This window comes from Hibiscus syriacus, unplaced genomic scaffold, assembly GCF_006381635.1.
Source record: "Hibiscus syriacus cultivar Baekdansim isolate YM2019G1 unplaced genomic scaffold, ASM638163v2 tig00110220_pilon, whole genome shotgun sequence".
Classification (NCBI taxonomy): domain Eukaryota; kingdom Viridiplantae; phylum Streptophyta; class Magnoliopsida; order Malvales; family Malvaceae; genus Hibiscus; species Hibiscus syriacus.
In genome coordinates, this window is record NW_024062634.1 from 490180 (window position 1) to 510977 (window position 20798).

General features: G+C 37.7%; 2 protein-coding genes across 2 annotated transcripts; both read right to left on the bottom strand.

The window, feature by feature from the left end:
• Nucleotides 1-246: 246 nt before the first annotated feature.
• Nucleotides 247-783, bottom strand: LOC120114111 (probable receptor-like protein kinase At5g18500). The gene is made up of 2 exons (XM_039135112.1): nt 701-783; nt 247-579 (listed from the first exon to the last, which is right to left on the bottom strand). The coding sequence occupies exons 1-2, from the start codon at nt 726-728 to the stop codon at nt 326-328; spliced, it is 282 nt and encodes a 93-aa protein (XP_038991043.1). The 5' UTR covers nt 729-783; the 3' UTR covers nt 247-325.
• Nucleotides 784-1084: 301 nt separating this feature from the next.
• LOC120114078 (LRR receptor-like serine/threonine-protein kinase FLS2) lies at nt 1085-3887 on the bottom strand. The gene is made up of 9 exons (XM_039135095.1): nt 3571-3887; nt 3344-3495; nt 3025-3234; nt 2814-2885; nt 2589-2665; nt 2390-2527; nt 2210-2345; nt 1652-1764; nt 1085-1297 (listed from the first exon to the last, which is right to left on the bottom strand). The coding sequence occupies exons 1-9, from the start codon at nt 3885-3887 to the stop codon at nt 1085-1087; spliced, it is 1428 nt and encodes a 475-aa protein (XP_038991026.1).
• Between the last annotated feature and the right edge of the window lie 16911 nt (nt 3888-20798).

Here is a 20798-nt window from a genome sequence, read left to right on the forward strand (position 1 = left end):
TGTTTTGATCACCTGTTATTAATGGACTTAACGAAAATGGCAATGTGACATGATATAATAATAGTATTAGTCCTAAAATCTATACATTATACAATTGATTATAATTCATAACCCATTTATGGTCAAGCTCAAGCTTTCGAGTAAACGCACCATTTAATTCGAACTATTTCTTGGCTTTTGAGTTGCCTTGACCCTTCTCTATAATTATCGGTTACCCCTTTGTCGATGCCTTTCAGTATCCTTTAAAACTTAGCTTTGATCTTCTTCAGCTTCGTAACAATCTCTTTCATATCAATCCTCTCATCTGGTAATTCTACTGAACATTCTAAGCCAATTTGCAAAATAGATAAGGCACACTCATCGGCAGCTGAACGTTCCCTCCAAATAGTATGCTCAGCAAATTGGCGTCTACAACTTGATTAGCGGTGATGATATCGACTCTTTTACCCAACTCTTCAAGCTTCTTTCTCCTGTAAAACATTTCATCCGTGGGCTTTTTTCTTGTGATGGTTTCCATCAGAAGAATACCAAAACTGTACACATCTCCTTTGTCGAAAACGATTCCTTCTGTTCCATACTCTGCATGAATTTGCAATATAATCTATAGTCAAGATATCTTGATAATGAAAAAGGAATGCTACAAAATATCTAAATTGTTATAGGCATGAAGGCTGTCTTGGAGAATAATTAGAAGTATCACCTGGTGCCATATACCCAACGGTTGCCATGGTTATGGTTGTATCATTGAATCCTCATTACATAAGAGTTTTGCAATGCCGAAATCACTCAAATGTGCAACCATATTCATCTAATAACATTGCTGGGTTTTATATCGCAATGAACGAGGGTGTTGCATTACCATGATGGAGATATTCCAAAGCGGACGCAACGTCTATTATTATGTTCAGTCTTTGTAGGATATCCGAAAAATGGTTGTTGGAGTACAACCATTATCCCAGACTCCCATTAGGCTGAACTCAAGCACTAAGGCTTTGAAATCAAGACATTAGAGCAACTGCTAATGATTTTGATCAAATTCCGGTGACGAGTGCTGCGAAGAACTTCACATTCAACATCAAAGCTCTTAAAACCTCCTTCTAACTCTAACTTGAAGACCTTTACTGCAAATATTAACCCGTCTGAGAGAGTCCCTTGGTACACGAACCATAACTCCCATTGCCAAGTAAATGTTATCACTGAATCCATCAGTAGCTAGATGAAGTTCAAGGTACGAAATTCGTTTCCACGTTCCTAAAGGTAACAAGTCTGCCCGAGTTACCAATTTCGCTTTCTCTTCCTACATCGCAAGACAACAATAATTATAGAGACCACCAAAATTGAAGAGGCAATTGGTAGTGCTATATATTACGAGCGTAGTATTGCCTTGGAATTCCCAAGAGGTTTAGTTTTGCAGGTTGGAACATGAAGTCGAGGTGCACCACAATGCTTCGTTCCCCTCAAATGATTCAAATGTAGTTTGAAATGGTCCTCCTTCAGGAATTTCTCCTTGAAGTCTATTGAAAGAGATATTGAAATATTTGAGATAATGGAGTTTCTCTAAGGACTTAGGAATCCCTCCGGATAGATTATTTCTCGACAAGTCAAAGAACTCCAAAACTCAACAAGTCACCAACTGACTCAGGAATAGAACCTGTGATCTATTTGGATAAGGAAAATAAGTGAGGTCATTGAGATCTGCAACCCCAGTTGGGATATCACTCGAGAAACTGATTGTCGACAAATCCATGCTAGTCAAAACTTCCACTTTCCAATATCAATCGGCAGGGGACCACTTAAAGAATTTGAAGACAACGTTCAGGATAAGCAGATCAGTAAGCCCTGTCAAGGTTGAAGGTATTGAGGAAGAAAACATATTGGAGTCAAGAAATAGGTTCCTCAAAGAAACGAGATTGCCCAAGCAAGGAGGTATTAGACCATATAATTCGTTATCGTCAAGAACAAGAAAGCCAACTTGTCTAGAAGACATAACTCATTGGGATGGATCCTTCTAACTTATTTTGCATAAGTGATAGACGTTGCAACTCTTTTAATCCTCCAATTGTAGTAGGAATGAGTCCTGTCAGTTTATTATTGTCTAGCTCGATGTTTATCAAGCTGCTTAAGTTACCTATTCACTTGGAACACTACCCCAGATGTTGCACCCAGATGCATAGAAGTTCTGAAGAGACTCGAGAGATTCCATACAAACCTGGAAGTTCACCACTGACCAATGGGTTGTAGCGGAAATCCAACATTTCCAAGCCTCTACAGTTTGGCAAAGAAGAGAGAAAACTCATCCCTGAGGAAGTTAAATTATTATACTCCAAGTTTAGGACTTCAAATTTCTGAGATTGCCAAGATTTCAGGAATGGACCCGAAATGTAATTACTTGACAATCAAGAATGGCGAGCTGAGAGGCATTGGAAATAGACATCGGGAATGGACCAACAAAGTGATTTCCTCCAAGGTATAACACTTCCAGGTTTGGAAGCCAAAGGCCCATGGTTGATGGAAGATGGCCAGACAGCTGATTCGAAGATAAAGAAATGACCGATAAAGTTGAAATATTAAATATGGCCGGGAGGAACAGGACCGGCAATATTGTTAGCTGCCAAATTCAGCAATCCGAGATTCTTTAGGTTGCCAATCTCACGTGGTATTGTACCTACCATACATTTTATCAAACAAATAGTATACAATCTCACGTGGTATTGTACCTACCATACATTTTATCAAACAAATATAGTATCAGACAAGAGTTTAAATATGAATTCAAAATAAAATTGTGAAGACTATCTGTTTTGGAATTTCACCTGTGAGATTGTTAGAGGTGACATCAAACTGCTCGAGAAGAGTTAGATTCACAACCTGTTCAGGAATTTCACCTGCAATTATAGAATCAATTCAAAATCCATCAAAGAGCATTAACAAGATTTTCCTTGCATCATGTTAAAAGCTTTCAGAAATGGTTAGTTTACATTACCTTCCAAGTGGTTCACACCTATATAAAATATTGAAGCATACTCAAATTCCCAATTTCTACCGGTAGACTCCCTTCCAACTGGTTAAATGATAACGATAAAAACCGTAATTCTTTGCACTTGAATAAACTGGCTGGAATTCTTCCGGAAAGCATATTACCACTCAAGAACAGTGTTTTTAAATTCGGAAGAAGATCAAACATATCCTTTGGAATACGACCGGTGAGATTATTGGCGGTAAAATCGATGAGTTCTAGCGAAAGCAAAGTGCGTGAAACAGGGGATATGGAACCGGAGCATATTATTACTTAGATCCATTATTTTCAGCGAAGATATATTGAAGATGGAGGAGGGTATTGAACCTGAAATCTGGTTTCTAAACAAGCGCAAAATCTCTAGCTTGGGTAGAAAGCCTAAAGAGAATGGAACAACACCCTTGAAGTTGTTACGGTAAAGATACAACTCACGAAGCTCAGTTAATGATCCTAACCATGATGGGATTTCTCCATTGAAGCTGTTGTTACCGAAGTTTAAATATTTCGTTGCAGATTGGTTAATTGGATGGGTAATTTGCCATGGAAACCATTACTTTCTATCGACAGAAGAGAGAGGAATGATAAATTTCCCAAGTGGGGTGGAAGGGTGCCTACAAGTCCTAAACCAGTAAGGTTTAGAGCTGTGATTCTGTGGTGCTTGGATCCATTTGACACCAAACCAGTTGCAAACAGGGGCAGAAGTTGACCAATTAGTTGCCAAGACATTTTCAGGGTCGTGAACGACATGGTGTTTTAGTGCTAGAAGAGCCGATTGGTCTGTAAGTATGGTGGTTAATTCCATGGAGAAAGTAGGGATAGGCAAATGAAAGATGATGGTGAGAAGAGCCAAGTAGAAGAAAGTGTTGGCCATTTGATTTTGGACCTTGATAAGCCACCAAGAACCAACAGAGGCACAATTGAGATAATAAGATACATACTCTATTCTTTATATACCTTGCATGACTCATGCATTGCAGCTTAGTCTTTGCTAATTTGAATGCCTTTGTAGCAGTATTTAAACAATGACAATAAAATTAAAATAAACCTTGAAATTTCTCGGAATATGCAGTGAGGTTGAAAGATTTTATTTTTAAACTTTTCGGGGTCTTTTCCCTTGGACCTTATAGTACCTCTCAACATCACACCACAACAAAAATAAGAATGTTTATTATAAATACTGTAGTTTATTTATAAAATAGATATAATAATAATGTTACAAATAATGACAAATAAATCAATGGGATGGTACAAGTAATAAACAGTTTAATATCATTTAAGCATGTATCGAGTTCGAGTTCATGTATATATAAAAAATCCTCGTTGAGAGACTTGTCTACCAAAATTAAGTGTGCGAAGCGAGTTGATTCGTATTAATCAGGACAAAACCCTGATGTCGGGAGGGTAACAAAAAAACAATGACAAGTAAAGATACTAAAATAAAAGGAGAAAAATTAAAACATACATATTATGTGAAAAATCTTTACACTAAACACTAGGGGTGTTAAAAAAAACTCAGAACTATTAACTGGTATATCGTTACATTTAACAGGTTAATTAATGAAACTAGTAATATTAAACAGTTTCGGTTAATCGAACCGCTAAAATTGATGGTTAACGGTTAATGTTACGATTATGAAAATTGATAAACGGGGTTATATAACCCGTCCAAAACGACGCCGTTTAACCTCGGGATAAACCCGTTTTGGTGGTAAGGGTAAATTATAGTTTAGGTCCTTCCATTTTCGTACTCTTGTGATTAAATCCTGAAGTGTATGGGTTAATTATGTTTTCATTCCTTTTGAAAATGGTTATGACAACCCTATATTATTTAGTGATTTTTCACATAAAATATGTGTCTTTTTTATCTTATTGTTATTTTCTCAAATTATCAGTTGTGATTTTGCTCTATCTGATGACCGTATTCCGTAACAATTGGTATCAAAGCCTGATTTGAGTGTGTAATATCTACTTATTGTCTTTGTGGTTGCCACCAAAAGGTGGATCCTTCAACATAAGAAAGTAAGAAGGTATTACTCATTCTTCAAAGGTTCCAAGTAACTATTCACGATTGTAAAATAGTATGAGCTATCCGTGATAGAAGCTATGGCAATGAAATTTGATATTGAAAAATTCAATGGGAGAAATTCTCATTGTGGAAACTAAAGATGAAGTTTATCATGAGGAATCTGGCGACTATCAGTGAAAGGTCGATAGATTTCACAGTTGACAACAAATGGAATGAGATGGACATAAATGTTATGGTAAATCTTCATCTATCATTAGCAAATGAAGTATTGTCAAGCATAAAGGAGAAGAAGATAACCAAGGAGATTTGGGATCATCTCACCAAATTGTATGAGGCCACATCGTTGCACAATAAATTTTCCTTAAGAGGAAATTGCACACTCTTCAGATGTCAGAATCTACTTCGGTGATAGAGCACTTAAATATGTTGAATACTTTATTTTCTCATCTTACATCTTTAAGTTGTACAATAGTAGAACAAGAACGTGTTGAACTTCTACTCCAAAATCTACCTGATTTGTATGATCAACTCATCATCAACTTGACAAATAGAAATGTCACCAGTCTATTATATGATTTTGCAGTTGTTGTTCTACAAGAAGAAAATCAGCGCAAGAGTAATGAAGTTAGACAAGTGAATCCGCTACAAGAAGAGGAGTTGACAGTGATGAAAGGAAGATCAACAGAACGTGGCCAAAGCAGTCACAAACATGGTAGATCAAAGTCCATAAGTAAAAAAAATTAAAGTGCTACAACTGTGGAAAGAATGGTTACTTGAAGAATGATTGTTGGAGTTTAGCTAAAAACTCCAACCCACAAGGCATATCACAAACACTTTAGATGATGGAAATGCTCTATATTGTGAAGCGTCAACCAACATAGATGGTAGAAATAGATTTGCAGATATATGGCTCATTGATTCAGGAGCAACATATCACATAACCTTAAGAAGAGAATGGTTTTATCATTATGAACCTGTCTCGGGAGGATCTGTGTATAGTTGCAATGATCATGCCTTGGAGATTATTAACGTTAGAACCATCAAATTGAAGATGTATGATGGAACAATTAAAGTTGTTTGAGATGTGTAACACGTGAAATGCATGAAGAAAAATTTATCCTACGTATTGTAATAATGCAAGTAAGACTAAACACAGAAAGAAATCATGAAGGTTTTTCATGGAGCGCTTGTGGTGATAAAAGGTGAAAAGATAGCATCGGATTTATACATGTTGAAGGGAGAGACTTTGCTAGAAACAGAAGCCTTTGTTACCTCATGTAGTTCAAATTCTGCAATATTATGGAATCATAAACTTGGAAACATGTCAGAACAAGGAAGGAAAGTCCTTGTGGTGTAAAAGCTACTTCCAGGCTTAACAAAGGTATCACTTTCTTGTGTGAGCATTGTATAACAAGTAATAAGCATCAGTTAAATTCAACATATCAAATTCTAGACGCAAGAGTGTTTTAGAATTGGTTCATTCTGATGTATGACAAATACTAGTTACATCCCTAGGAGGAGTAAAGTACTTTGTCTTATTTTTGATGACTACTCTAAGGGATGTTTTGTGTACCCTATTAACAAGAAGTCGGATGTCTTTTCAACTTTCAAAGCCTTCAAAGCATGGTGGAACTCAATTCTGGAAATAAGATCAAGTGTTTCATAATATGCAATAGAGAGAATACACAAGTGAAGAATTTGATGACTTTTGCAAGAAAGAAAGCATCAAAAGAATACTCAATTCTGGAAATAAGAACACTCCTCAATAAAATGGAGTGGCAGAGTAAATGAATAGAACCTTGTAGAAAGAACAAGAGCAATATTGAGGGTTGCAAGCCTAGAAAAATCATTTTGGGAAGAAACAGTCAATACCACCTGTTATTTGGTGAATCAGGCTCCATCAGTTGCAATAAAGCTAAAGACACCAATAGAGATGTGGATGGTAAATTGGTTGATTATTCAAACCTCCATGTATTTAGAAGTATTGTGTACATGATGTATAATGACCAAGAAATTTCAAAGTTGGATCCAAATTCCAAAAAATGTAAATTCTTGGGGTATGCTGATGGAGTAAAGGGGTATCGCTTGTGGGATCCCATTACTCGCAAAGTGATTATCAGTAGAGATGTTATCTTTGTAGAATATAAGCTACAAAGAAATGAATAATAGATAGCACTGAAAAGTCAAAGACTATATAGATACATATGGAAAAGGAGTTTGAACAAGGAGATTTTTCTGAAGCAGAACCAGCTCGTGATGAACAAGAACCAGAGAATTCTAGTTCTGAAGCTCCAACAACTCGTCAATCAATCATGTGAAAACGTCCCAATTGGCACTCAAATTATGTTATATAAGGTAATATTGCATACTGTCTTTTAACATATTACGGTGAGTCATCAACATTCTAGGAGGCAATAAACAACTTAGATATTTCACAGTGGATGACGGCGATGTAAGAAAAAATTGAAGCCCTTCATTAAAATAATACATGGGATCTTGTGCCACTACCACAAGGAATGAAGTCAATTGGTAAGTAGGTCTTCAAAATCAAGAGAAATATCAAGTGGATAGGTATCGTTCAAGATTGGTGGTAAAATGATATGCTAAAAAATATGATTTTAGTAAAATATTTTCTCATGTGGTTCGACTAACACGGTTCAGATAGTCTTGGCAATATGTGCTACATTGAACTTACATCTAGAGCAGGTAGATGTTAAAACAACTTTTCTTCATGGAAATCTCAAAGAAGAGATTTACTTGCTCCAGCCTGAAGGTTTTGAAGAAAAAGAAAAGAAGAACTTGGTTTGTAGGTTGAAAAAATTTATGTACGGTCTAAAGTAGGCATCGAGGTGTTGGTATAAGAGATTTGATTCCTTCATTATGTGCCTTAGATAAACTGACTTAATGAAGACCCTTGTACTTATTTCAAGAGGTTTGGTGATATGATTTTGTTATATTGTTGTTGTATGTGGATGACATGTTGGTACAGGCCCCAACAAAGATCATATTGAAGAATTGAAGGCACAACTGGATAGGGAATTTGAAATGAAGGACTTGGGACCAACAAAAAAGATTATAGTGATGCAAATTCATCGAGATAGAAGTAATATAAAGATTTGGCTTTCACAAAAGAATTACTTGGAGAAGATTTTGTCATAATTCAACATGTAAGATTGTAAAACAATTTCTACCCTTATTCCTATTAATTTTAAATTATCCTCCAGTATGAATCCTAGCAGTGAGAAGAGAGGATGAGGATGTTTCGAGTACCATATGCATTAGTAGTGAGAGAGTTTAAGGTTCGTTGATATACATAAACCAATCATTGCACAAGCATGGGAGTGGTTAGTCGATACATGACGAATCCAGACAAAGAGCATTGGAATACAGAGGATTCTGAGATACGTCAAAGAGACCTCAAATGTTGCATTATGTTACTGAGGATCAAACTATAACTGAGGAAAATATGTAGCAGCTACACAAGCCAGTAAAGAAGCAATTTGGTGAAAATGCTATTGGAGGAGCTCGGGCACAATCAAGAGTATGTTTATTTGTTTTGTGACAGTTAGCGCCTTGCACCTTGCAAGGAATCTAGCATTTCATTCAAACAACGTGAAAGGTGGAAGAATGGACGGTAGATATGTAGAAAATCCATACCAAAAGACAACATAGCAGATTTCATGACAAATGCAGTCAATGCTGATAAATTTACTTGGTGTCGATCCTCTTGTGTCATGTTATATAGAAGTAGTAACATAAATGGTAATAGATAAAAAGATGTGTGGAATATATGATTGTTTTAATCAAATCTTCAAGTGGGACATTGTTGAAAGTAAAAAACTTTGGGCATTAATGCACTAATTTTTGGCAAAGTAATTTTTCAAAATTTACTCTATTTGGTTGAAATTTGACAAGGAAAAATTACTTATTTATTCCCTACACTTTAGGCTATTTACAAGATTGATCCCTAAGCTTCAACAATAATACTCTAGCCATTTTGTTTGAAACTATCTCAAAGCATTCCAACTTTCTCCTAATACTATAGAAATTAGAGAGTTTCTTATACAGTTATTTTTCTTCTTTTTATCAAGTGAGAATTGTCATTGTTTTTTTTCCTTGTTAGATCGAGAGAAGTTGAAATTCCTATTTCTCATAATGAAATGTTAGATCGAGAGAAGTTGAAATTCTTTTCTCATAATGAAATTCTTCTACCTTTGCCCGTGGTTTTTATCCTGTATTATTTAGGGGGTTTTCACATAAAACATGTGTCTTCTTTATCATTATTGTTATTTTCTCAAAGTATTAGTAGCGATTTACTTTATCCGATGATCATGTTCCGCAATTTTCTCTCAATTTAATTCTTTACCAATAGGATCGTATCGTAAATTTTTCGAGTCAGACCAAAATAAAATTCGGATCACAATCGCTAAAAATAATAATAATCATAACAACTTAGCTTGGAATCACTTGTTCTCGTCTGTTTTGTGCTTCGTTTTAGTTGCTTTGTCATGCTGTGACTTCTTGTTGCTATTGGTTTTTCTTCTCTGATCTTTATGCGTTTCCTTATCAGATTTTGTTGCTGTGTGTGGTGCTTTCTATTTGATCGGGCCTAAGTTTTTGGTCTTCTGTTTGGCCTTTTGGTGTTGTCTTTTGTGGCTGTCTATCTGGACCCACCGGCTACTTTCTTAATAAAATTTGTTGTTTTCTCTTGCTCAGCTTTATCGTTTTGATGGAGCGAACACCACCACCAGTAATGATAAATTATAATAATGTGGACTTGTTTGTGAAAACCCTAGAAGAATCCACTAAAATTTCTATTTTCCTTGAAATTCCATAAATGTTTGAAAATATTTTTTACATGCGACTGTAACAGGTTTATGATTTTGTTGGTCTGGTGCCGGTTCTGATTATGGTCCTAGTTATTGTCTCGTATGGAAACACGTAAAATTCAATTGAACTTTATAAAGGATCACTAAAAAGTAGCTATAAATAAAGCTCAAGTATCGTGACGATACTTATCAGACATTGTCATTGCTTGAAAATGAAGCTCGTGTTTATTTTAGTCAAACTAATTAACGGTTGTTCCTTTGTCGAACTCGTCTCGAATCCTTTAAATACTTGCCTCTGATCTTCTTCAGCATCGGAACAATCTCTTTCATATCAAGCCTCTTGAAGACACTCAATTTCGTCTGATGCTATTAATATTATTATATTATATTACTAGTTATATTGTATGATTATATTATATATATTAATTTTATTATTTGAATCATATACATGCCCAAATGTTTCCAGCAGTCTGCTATGGCCCAACAGTGGACCCAACAGCTGCACGTGAGCCCAAACACGTAGGGACTCTAAACCCTAGCAAGCCTTCACCCCAGTGCCGCAAGCTCCCTTGACCGAAGAATCCTCATCGCGTACGCCCCTCCCCACTCGCGTCACCGTTTTTTTCCGGCGAGCATAGCTCCAAGGCAACCATTCATCGAGGATTAAGGCACCCATCACCAACAAACACCACGAAGTTAGAGTTCTAATGGGAATCAAACACCAAAATCCTAAGCTATAAATATCCAATGTAATCACACTCAAATGGACACGATTTCCATACGAATATTATGCACAAAAACACACAGAAGAAATACCAAAAATCCTAGAGATTACGCGGCTTTGGAGCACTTCGTTGTGAACATTTCAAGAGAAATAGAAAAGGTATCAATTTTTTTCCTTGTTCATCCATCTATAGCCCCTGCATGTTGATGTTTCCTCGAGAGTTGGCTTAAAAACAATAAAAAAACGGAAGGCCGAGGACCCGGGGAGGGGCTATTCGAAGAGATCTCTCTAGATCTACCCTTCCGAGACCATTTTTTAAACAAAAGATACCATTTTTTTTTTCTGAAAACGTGACCCCTGTTCATCGCTGTTGAAGAGTTGGAGAGGAAAAGAGAAATAGGGGAAGGCTTGGTTTTGAACTGAAGAAAGAAATGAAGCAAAATGAAATTAATTTTTTTTTCGTTTAACCTATATGCAACCCACAAAACCGATGGACCCGATCCATGGACCCATAAGGCCCGCGTGTTTGCATTAAAAAAGGGGTGAATTCCCTTATTCATCCCTCCGTTTTTAAACTTTGATTTTACCCTTTAAATCTCGTTTTCAGTTTTAATTTTCTTTCGAATTGTGCTATTAGTTTTGTTTAGTTTCAAGATAACCCATATTATTATCATGTATATTTAATTTTTCTTTTCCTTTTTTCTTTTATTTATTTTATTATTTTTCAGTATGTTAATATACATATATATATATATATATATATATATATATATTTATTATTATTATTATATTTCATTATATATATATATATATATACATATACGCTTAGTATCTTATTTACATTATTTAAATCTATATATATTGTAATTACTTTTATTTGATTATTTTTTATCGCATTACAATGTACATATGTTATTTTAGTTTTTTTTTATGATTATGATTATTACTACTATTTCATATATTTTTATATTTTTTTTTACCTTTTTTTTTGCCTTTATATTTACTTTATACCTGTATTAATTAATTAATTTATTTTTTTATTGTTCTTATTTGTTTATTTATGATATATATTATTATTATTATTATTATCTTTCTTCATTTTATTTGTTTTATTCATTTTTTACCTTTACTTTATTTTTTTTATCTTCTTCATTTTATATTACTTTCATCATTTCATTCGTTTTAATTTTATTTTCTTTTTTCTAAACACATTTTTTGACTTTTAAAGGATAAGTTTTCAATCAATCAGAGGTAAGCAATTTGGATCGTTATTTCACCTTTTAACTTAAACTTTCAACTTTCGCAATTAAGACAACTGGAAATTACATAGTACCGAAAGGGCAGTTCAAGGGTGCTAACCCTTCCTTGACTGTAATCGACTCCCGAATCCGACACTCTATGTTAAAACGCAGATCAGGTAAGAAATAAAGTATTCGATCCCTATTTGTTTAAAATAAAGATCGGTGGCGGCTCCAATCCACAATTTTCAAGTCGAATCCCAATTTCGGGACCCAACCGAAAGACGGTTCCGACAGCTTGGCGACTCCGCTGGAGACACAGGTAAGTGAGTCAGGCTAAGGTAATTTATAGTTGTCTTTTTAACGAAAAAGATAAGTTTAAATTTTAAGGTAACATTTCGATCCTTTAACTTACTTTTGATTATATTTTCGAGTAAATAGTTGTACTAATAATTTTCTAATGATTTCAGCCTTCAAAGTTTTTTTTACTTAAGGCTCTAAACCTGAGCTCCAAACCCTATTTAAGTGGGGTAAAAGTGACGCATTCGTGTGAATTTATTCACCGTATATGCCTAGCAAGTAGCCTTCAAGATTCATATACCTTATGTCTTCTTGTGAATTTATTCTCCGCATAGACATAAGAGAATGTGTCCCCTCGAGTTTAACTTAGTCCACACAAGCCTCTGATCGGTTTAGGACTAAGGGTCTGGTAAGCCCAATGGGGCACCGGCGAGGAGAACTTGGGTACCGTTTTTTTTAGAACCTGAACTGGGAGATTGTGGAGAATTAGAGCCTACCCGAAACCACATTCCAAAACCTAGGATATTTTTACCCTAACCATGTTTCTTTTTTTTCTTTCCTTTTGTCATTTTATATTTATTTATTTATTTTATTGTACTAACTTTTTGCATGTGTTTGTTTTTTAGCATTTGCATCATAACAAGAGGCCATTGATCCTTAAAAAGCGTTTATTACACAAAATAATCTGAACAAATGGACAAAGGTGTAATACAAGAGATTAAAAACCCTGAGGTGCGATGGTTCGAGAAGACAAAAGGAAAAGGGAGACAGTCTTCAAAGAAGCTATATGTCAGAGCTGGTCAGCTATGCTTCTATCAGCCTAAAACAGAATGACGTGCAAGAGCTTCGAGACATCTGGGACAGTTGGAAAAATGATCAGAAACATAAATTCAGCCAACGGTACGGTGACATTGCACTTGCTTCATATCAAGGCCAATGAGCCCTTAATCAGAGCCTTGGTTCAATTCTGAAACACGGGATACAGTTGCTTTACTTTTAATCAGGAGGACATGGTGCCCCCCATTGAAGAATACACTACACTGTTACTGTGAAAGCATCAAACTAGAGAGGGCCTACCTTAAACACATTAAAAGTCAGCCTTTCAAGAATGCACTAGCCAAAGTTGTCGGGGTTGACAAAAAATGGGTAACTGACCGGACTCGATGTAAAGGCAATGGGGAAGGAATTGCTTGGCTTCATATCAAGCAACTGATGAAGAACCATCCCGATGAGTAGAAGGCAATAGACATGTTTGCACTAGGTCTGTATGGTCTGATTATATTCCCGAAAACTTTGGGTTACATTGATGTTGTTGTGTGGTAGAGCTGTTTGAACAACTCCCGAAGCGAGTCAACCCAGCACCAGCCATCTTAGCCGAAACCTTTCGATCTCTCAACCATTGCAGAAGAGCTGGCGGAGGAGGAAGGTTCCTTGGGTGTACACAGCTTCTTCAAGTCTGGATCCACAGCCACTTTTGGAAGACTAACGGGGTGGTCTATCGCTGTTCAGCACTACCTATTCACCTTTGGAAGAATTCATCACTAGGAAATGACATGAAGATGCTTCAAAATAAAGTGGATGAAAGTCTTTACACATCTTCAGGATCATAATATTACCTGGAGAGCCCCTTGGTTGTTCCTCGGTGACGTTATTTTTCGATGTGGGGATTCTGACACTATGACCTTACTCGGACTTTGGGGTACAATTCGGTATGCTCCATTGTTAGAACTTAGACAGTATGGGGCACGTCAGTTTTTCCTAGCAATAAGCGGACTAACTAAATCAGAGTTTGTGTATAGCGGTGATAGTTATAAGAAGATGATCAAGGAAACAGCTGATTCGTGGAAAAGTATTTCGGATGAATATTGTAGCTACAAGAGACATGCTTACTCCAGATTATGTGAAGTGGCAAAGGCTGAGAAAGAATGATAACATCCCGGTGCCAGACTGTGAGGACACCCGGACCATGGAGGAACATCTCAGGCTTGTCTCTTCCGGACTTGAGATAGCCAACATAGTTTGAAGTTGTGAATAACAAGCTGAAACATAGAGTTAAGGAACTCAAAGCTGAACGTTATCAATGGAAGCTCGATGCCGACTCTCATAAAGATAGAGCAGACAAACTGGAAAGAGAACATAAAAGAATTCGTTTGAGCTCGAAGATTTAAGAAAATGGTATCAGGATAAAGTAAATGATAACTCCAAGTTGAAAGTAACATCTGAATACTGGAAAGACGAAGCTCACAGTCTGAAAAAGAAGTTCGAGGGGCCTGATGAAAGAGCTTGGAAGGAACAGATGAAGACTGCTCAAAGGCGTTTGGCAGACAGTCAACATCAGAACCAACGCTTGAGAATCCGTGGCTGACTTAGAGAACAACTTGAAAAGGATGGCAAGACAATAGCTGAATTATAAGCTATTGTAGATGGGTTTAAGAGGCAAGCGAACGAGCTCCAGATAGTGTCTTTCGATGGAGGTTTACAGTGGTGTTTCCGTTGGGAGCAAGCACAACGAAGGGTAAGGGCCAGAGACGCAACCATCCGAGATTTCCTGGAACAAGTACAGAAGGTGGCTCGTCATCTTCACGGCCTGGCAAGGGAAGCAGGAGTGGTTCGACAAGACATTCAACCAGTGACAGATGAAGGCAGAAGACTTGTCAACCTACTAGAAGCTGTTAGTGGTCTAGAGGATTTCGTCCGAATGTACCTTTAATTTGTTTTTATGTCTCTTAAAAGATAAAACATTTTTGTCTGAATAAGGATTGTTTATAATAATGGACACTTTTCTGGATCAATGCCCAAATTGCATACATCATTCATTGCATTTCTTGCATTTATATTTCATGTTTGTTTTTATTTTATATTTCCATGTTTTTACATTCGTATTAACTAACATGACATGTCTCAGACATCAGCGTACCACCGCAAGCATTAGATACGTATCACCCTCACAACACTCGTTCAAAAAAACAAATGGATGCCAGAATCGAGAAGATTGAGGAGAACATGGCAAGACTGCAGAAAGAATTGGAGGACAAAATGGCTCAGAACAGTCAGCGTACCATGGAGTCCATTAAGAAAAGCACGGAGTCCTTAATCGACCAGATCGTGGCTAAGTTATCTGGTTTACAACAACAGACAAGTGCATCCGGAGAAGGTGCATCTGAGGGGATAACCATACCACGACCCCACAAGTGGTTGTCTCATCCGGGACCTTACCCGGACTGCAAGGTGACTCATCTGCCGCTAAAGGGAAAGCTGCATCAGTGGAAAATTTACAGACTTCTGCGGCAAAACCTGACAGTCATCCGGACGACTGCCCTATCCTAGATTTTGACGATAAGGTAAGGAAGATGGAAAAAAAGATCCGGATGTTAGAAGACCAAATGAAGATGGTCCAAAGAGACCATGATTATTATGGTGTGGATGCAATGGAACTAAGTCTAGTTCAAGATTTGGTACTTCCACCAAAATTTAAGGTTCATGAGTTTGAGAAGTTCAATGGGAAAAACTGCCCTTCAGCCCATATCACTATGTTCTGTCGGAAGATGACAGGGTACGGGGGAAATGACCAACTCTTAATCCACTGCTTTCAGGAGAGCCTGTCTGGTTCAACTATCCGGTGGTACAACCAGCTCAGCTGAACTCATATCAAGACGTGGAAAGACTTAGCCAAGTCTTTCTTAGAGCAGTACAAACATATCAATGATATGAGACCAGACCAAGTTATACTGCAGAGCTTGGAAAAAAAGCATAACAAAAGTTTCCGACAGTACGCACAGAGATGGAGGGATTTATCTGTGAAAGTTCATCCACCCTTGGATGAAAAGGAAACTATAAAGTTGTTTGTGTAAACCCTGAAGGCACCTTACTTCGGGCATTTGGTAGCAATCACGTCGGGAAGTTTTCAGATTTAGTCATGGCCGGTGAGATGGTTGAACTGGCCATAAAACAAGGAAAGATTGAAGGAGGTGACTCTAGTATAAAGCCTCCCGTGAAGAACAAGGACCGCGAGATCAATAATGTCAACACCTACACAACTAGCAAAGGTGTTATGATCTCAAAAACAACTGCAGTTGTACCATATGGTACTTCTAACCAATCTCAGAGAGAACCAAGTAGGGAAAGGGAAAGGGAGCACTTCGATCCCATTCCCATGACATATAAAGAGTTATATCAACAACTCTTCGACATTCACGCAGTATCACCCTACCCAATGGATCTGATAAAGCCCCCATATCTGAAATAGTTTAACGAGAACGCCCCTGTGAATATCATGGAGGTATGCAGATGCATTCAATTGAAAATTGTCTCGCATTTAAGAGACTGTTACAACGAATGCGGAACAAAAATTGGATTCATTTCAACTCCGGAGCACCGAAGATATTGACAATGAAGACAGATCCGGTATATGCCCCCTGCCACCTGGGTTCGTGCCTAGCAGTTGGTCGGTGGAAGAACTACCTGTGGTTTATAAGAACCTTTCAGAGTAATATTAGAACTATCCCTATTTGCCTATACCCGGGGCAATATGTGATCTTTTGTAAGGGTGAATAAACATTTTGTCTAAATTCAATAAAAGATGTATTTTTTTCTTATGTCTATGACAAACAAATTTTCTTTTCATTTCTTTCTAAATTCACTGTCTATTTTCTTCATTTCAGCACTTCATTTCCATTTTTCTTTCGAATTTGATTCTTGACTGTTTCGTGTGAGATATTTCCTCTCACACACCCATACCTTCTTTGTTCCTTCAGGACCCCAGATAACGATAATGTAGGCACTGATGATCTTGATCCGAAAGTGGATTTTGAATCACCCATTTGCCTCGGGGAATTTGATGAATGCAACACTGAAGAGGAGTGTAACTTGCCTACCGAATTGTTGAGGATGGTAGAAAGAGAAGATAAGCAAATTCTACCACATGAGGAAGCGATAGAAATCTTGAATTTGGGCACTGAAGATGACAGAAAAGATGTTAAAATCGGCACAACTCTCTCGACTGAAGTAAGACAAAACCTAATAGTCTTACTTCAGGAGTATAGAGATGTGTTCGCCTGATCATATCAGGACATGCCGAGACTAGGCACAGATATGGTAGTTCATAAACTTCCAATTAAGCCAGAATGCAAACTCGTGCAACAGAAACTAAGAAGGATGCGACCAGAAATGCTCTTTAAGATCAAAGAAGAAGTCAATAAGCAATTTGATGTCGGTTTTCTTCTAGTGGCCAAGTATCCGGAATGGGTGGCCAACATAATGCCAGTTCTGAAAAATAACGGGAAGGTTCACATGTGCGTCGATTACCGTGATCTTAACAAGACGAGCCCCTAAAGACAACTTTCCTCTACCTCACATTGACACGTTGGTAGACAATACAGCCAGGAACGCTTTCTTTTCATTCATGGATGGATTTTCGGGATATAACCAGATCAAGATGCATCCTGAAGACATGGAGAAAACCACGTTCGTCACAATATAGGGAACCTTCTGCTACAAGGTGATGCCATTCAGACTAAAGAATGCTGGGGTAACATATCAAAGAGCTATGGTGACCCTGTTCCACGATATGATACACAAAGAGATAGAAGTTTATGTCGACGACATGATTGTCAAGGCACAAACCGAAAATGAACATGTCGAGAATCTGAGGAAGCTCTTCCAGAGGTTGAGGAAGTTCCAGCTACGACTGAACCCTAGCAAGTGTACCTTCGGGGTAACATCTGGGAAACTGTTAGGCTTCGTGGTCAGTAGAAAAATGCATTGAGATTGATCCTGACAAAGTTAAGGCTATCCAAAACCTACCTCTACCTCGAACACAAAAAGAGGTTCGAGGTTTTCTAGGTAGACTAAATTACATAGCTCGGTTCATATCTCAGTTAACCGATAAGTGTGACCCAATCTTCGGTCTTCTCCTAAAGAACAATCCAGGAGCATGGGATGAAAAATGTTAGATTGCATTCGAGAAAGTAAAAGAGTATTTGTCTCACTCTCCTATCCTGATGTCCCCTATTCATGGCAAACCTCTATTCTTGTATCTCTCCTTATTCGAGAACTCCATGGGGTGTGTCCTAGGACAACATGATGAATCCGGGAAGAAGGAAAGAGCCATCTACTATTTAAGCAAGAAGTTCACCGATTGCGAGGTCAGATATCCTCCTATCGAGAAGGTCTGCTGTGCTTTAGTCTGGGCTACAAAAAGACTCCGATAATACATGTTGTACCACACTACTTGGCTGATTTCGAAGTTAGATCCCCTGAAGTACATGATGGGCGTACCTGCTCTATCTGGAATGTTAGATAGCAGATGCTCTTGTCAGAATTTGACATTGAGTACGTAAGCCAGAAAGCAATCAAAGAAAGTGCCATATCGGAGTTCTTGGCCAGTAGAACCGATGAGAATTACGAGCCTTTGGACTTTGACTTCCCAGATGAAAACTTGATGGCTATCTCCTTAGAAGAAGCAGAGACTTCAACGGACAGTTCCTGGAGAATGCATTTTGATAGTGCGTCAAATGCATTAGGACATATCATCGGGGCAGTCCTAATTTCTCCAGAAGGGAGTCACTACCCATTTACTAGCAGGCTCAACTTCGATTGCACCAATAACATGGCAGAGTATGAAACATGTGTCTTAGGAATCCGAGCTGTTCTGGGGCAAAGTATAAAGACCTTGCGAATATATGGGGATTCGGCATTAGTAATCTATCAGCTCCGCAGAGAGTGGGAAACCAAGGATGTAAAACTGATAGAGTACCGAAAACTAGTATTGAATATGCTCGAAGAGTTCGACGAAGTCACCTTCCACTACGTGCCTAAAGAAGAAAATCAAATGGCTGACGCTTTAGCTACCTTGGCAACCGCATTCAAAGCTGGCGGGAAGTCTGAAATGATGCTAATTAACATGCAGTCGTATGAGTACCCGGCTCATTGTTACCAAATTGAAGAAGTAAAAGACACTAAGTCTTGGTAATACGACATTTTGCAGTATATCAAGCATCGGAGTTATCTAGAAAAAGCCACTGAAATTAATAAGAGAACCCTTAGAAGAATGGCAACTGGATATGTCCTTGACGGAGAGGTTTTATACAAGAAAAGCCATAATCAAGTCCTGTTAAGGTACGTCAATACTGAAGAGGCAAAAATGATAGTGGAAGAAGTACATGATGGAGTTTGTAGAGCACATGCAAATGGACATATGATGTCAAGACAAATAATGAGATGCGGATATTTTTGGTCCACACTGGAAAGTGATTGCATCAACTATGCTAGAAGATATCATAAATGTCATATTTATGGAGATAAAATCAATGTTCCACCTCATCCACTTCATGTAATGACGTCACCATGGCCTTTCTCTGTGTGGGGCATAGACGTTATCGGGCAAATCCATCTGAAGGCTTCGAATGGTCACTATTTCATTCTCGTAGCAATTGATTACTTCACGAAATGGGTAGAGGTTACATCATATGCCAGTGTCACTCAGTCCATTATTTGTAAGTTTCTGAAGAAAGAGATTATATGTCGGTATGGTCTACCTGAAAGGATCATTACCGATAATGCTACAAACTTGAACAACAAAATAATGAATGCTGCTTGTGAACAGTTCAACATAAAACATCACAATTCCACTGCTTACAGACCAAAGATGAACGGATCAGTAGAAGCAGCAATCAAAAACATTAAGAAGATAGTGGAAAAAACGACTGAAACTTACAAAGACTGGTATGAGAAGTTGCATTTCGCTTTGTTCGCCTATCGAACCTCGGTACGAACCTCGACTGGGGCAACTCCATTTTCACTAGCTTATGGAATGGAAGCAGTGCTACCCATTGAAGTAGAGATTCTGTCACTCCGGGTCTTGACAGAAGTCAAACTGGATGATGCAGAGTGGGTACAAACCAGATATGATCAGCTTAATCTGATAGATGAAAAGAGACTGAAAGCCATTCATCATGGTCAAATCTATCAGAAACTAAAGATCCGAGCACATGACAAAAAGGTGGGCCCGAGAATATTCCGTGAGGGAGATCTGGTGCTAAAAAGAATTTGGTCAGTCCATAAAGATTTCCGAGGAAAATGGATGCCAAATTGGGAATGACCTTATGTCGTGAAAAAGGCCTTCTCTGGAGGAGCCGTTGTCCTGGCTGAAATGGACGAACTTGAACTGCCACATCCCATCAACTCGGATGCAGTCAAAAAAGTACTTCGCTTAGGATGAAAACTTGAGAGGGCGTCCTAAGTTGAAAAAAAAAAGAGGAAAAAATTGTTTATGGTGAAAACCCGAAAGGACGCCCTAAATTGATAAAAAGAGAAAAAACAAAAGAAAAAGAGAAAAATAAGGTGGGTTCAAGATGAAAACCCGCAAAGGGCGTCTTGCAACCAAGGATGGGTCCAAGTCGAAAACCCGAAAGGGCGATTTGGATATCAGTTCAAGAAATTCAGACAGTGGAAGCATCCCGGCATATGAATCTTCTACAAACTCAACAAATTAGAGGAATGTTGCACTCTCCTGAACGTTGTCGCAATTTCAAAGATCCTTTGGCAAAGGTTGCATTCAAGGTCACCAAACGGCTTTTCAGCTCAGAAGTGCCCACATTATCGAGATCTAAGACATTCATTTACACCTCATTATGTATTCATTTTTCAGAATGTTTGTCATATATTA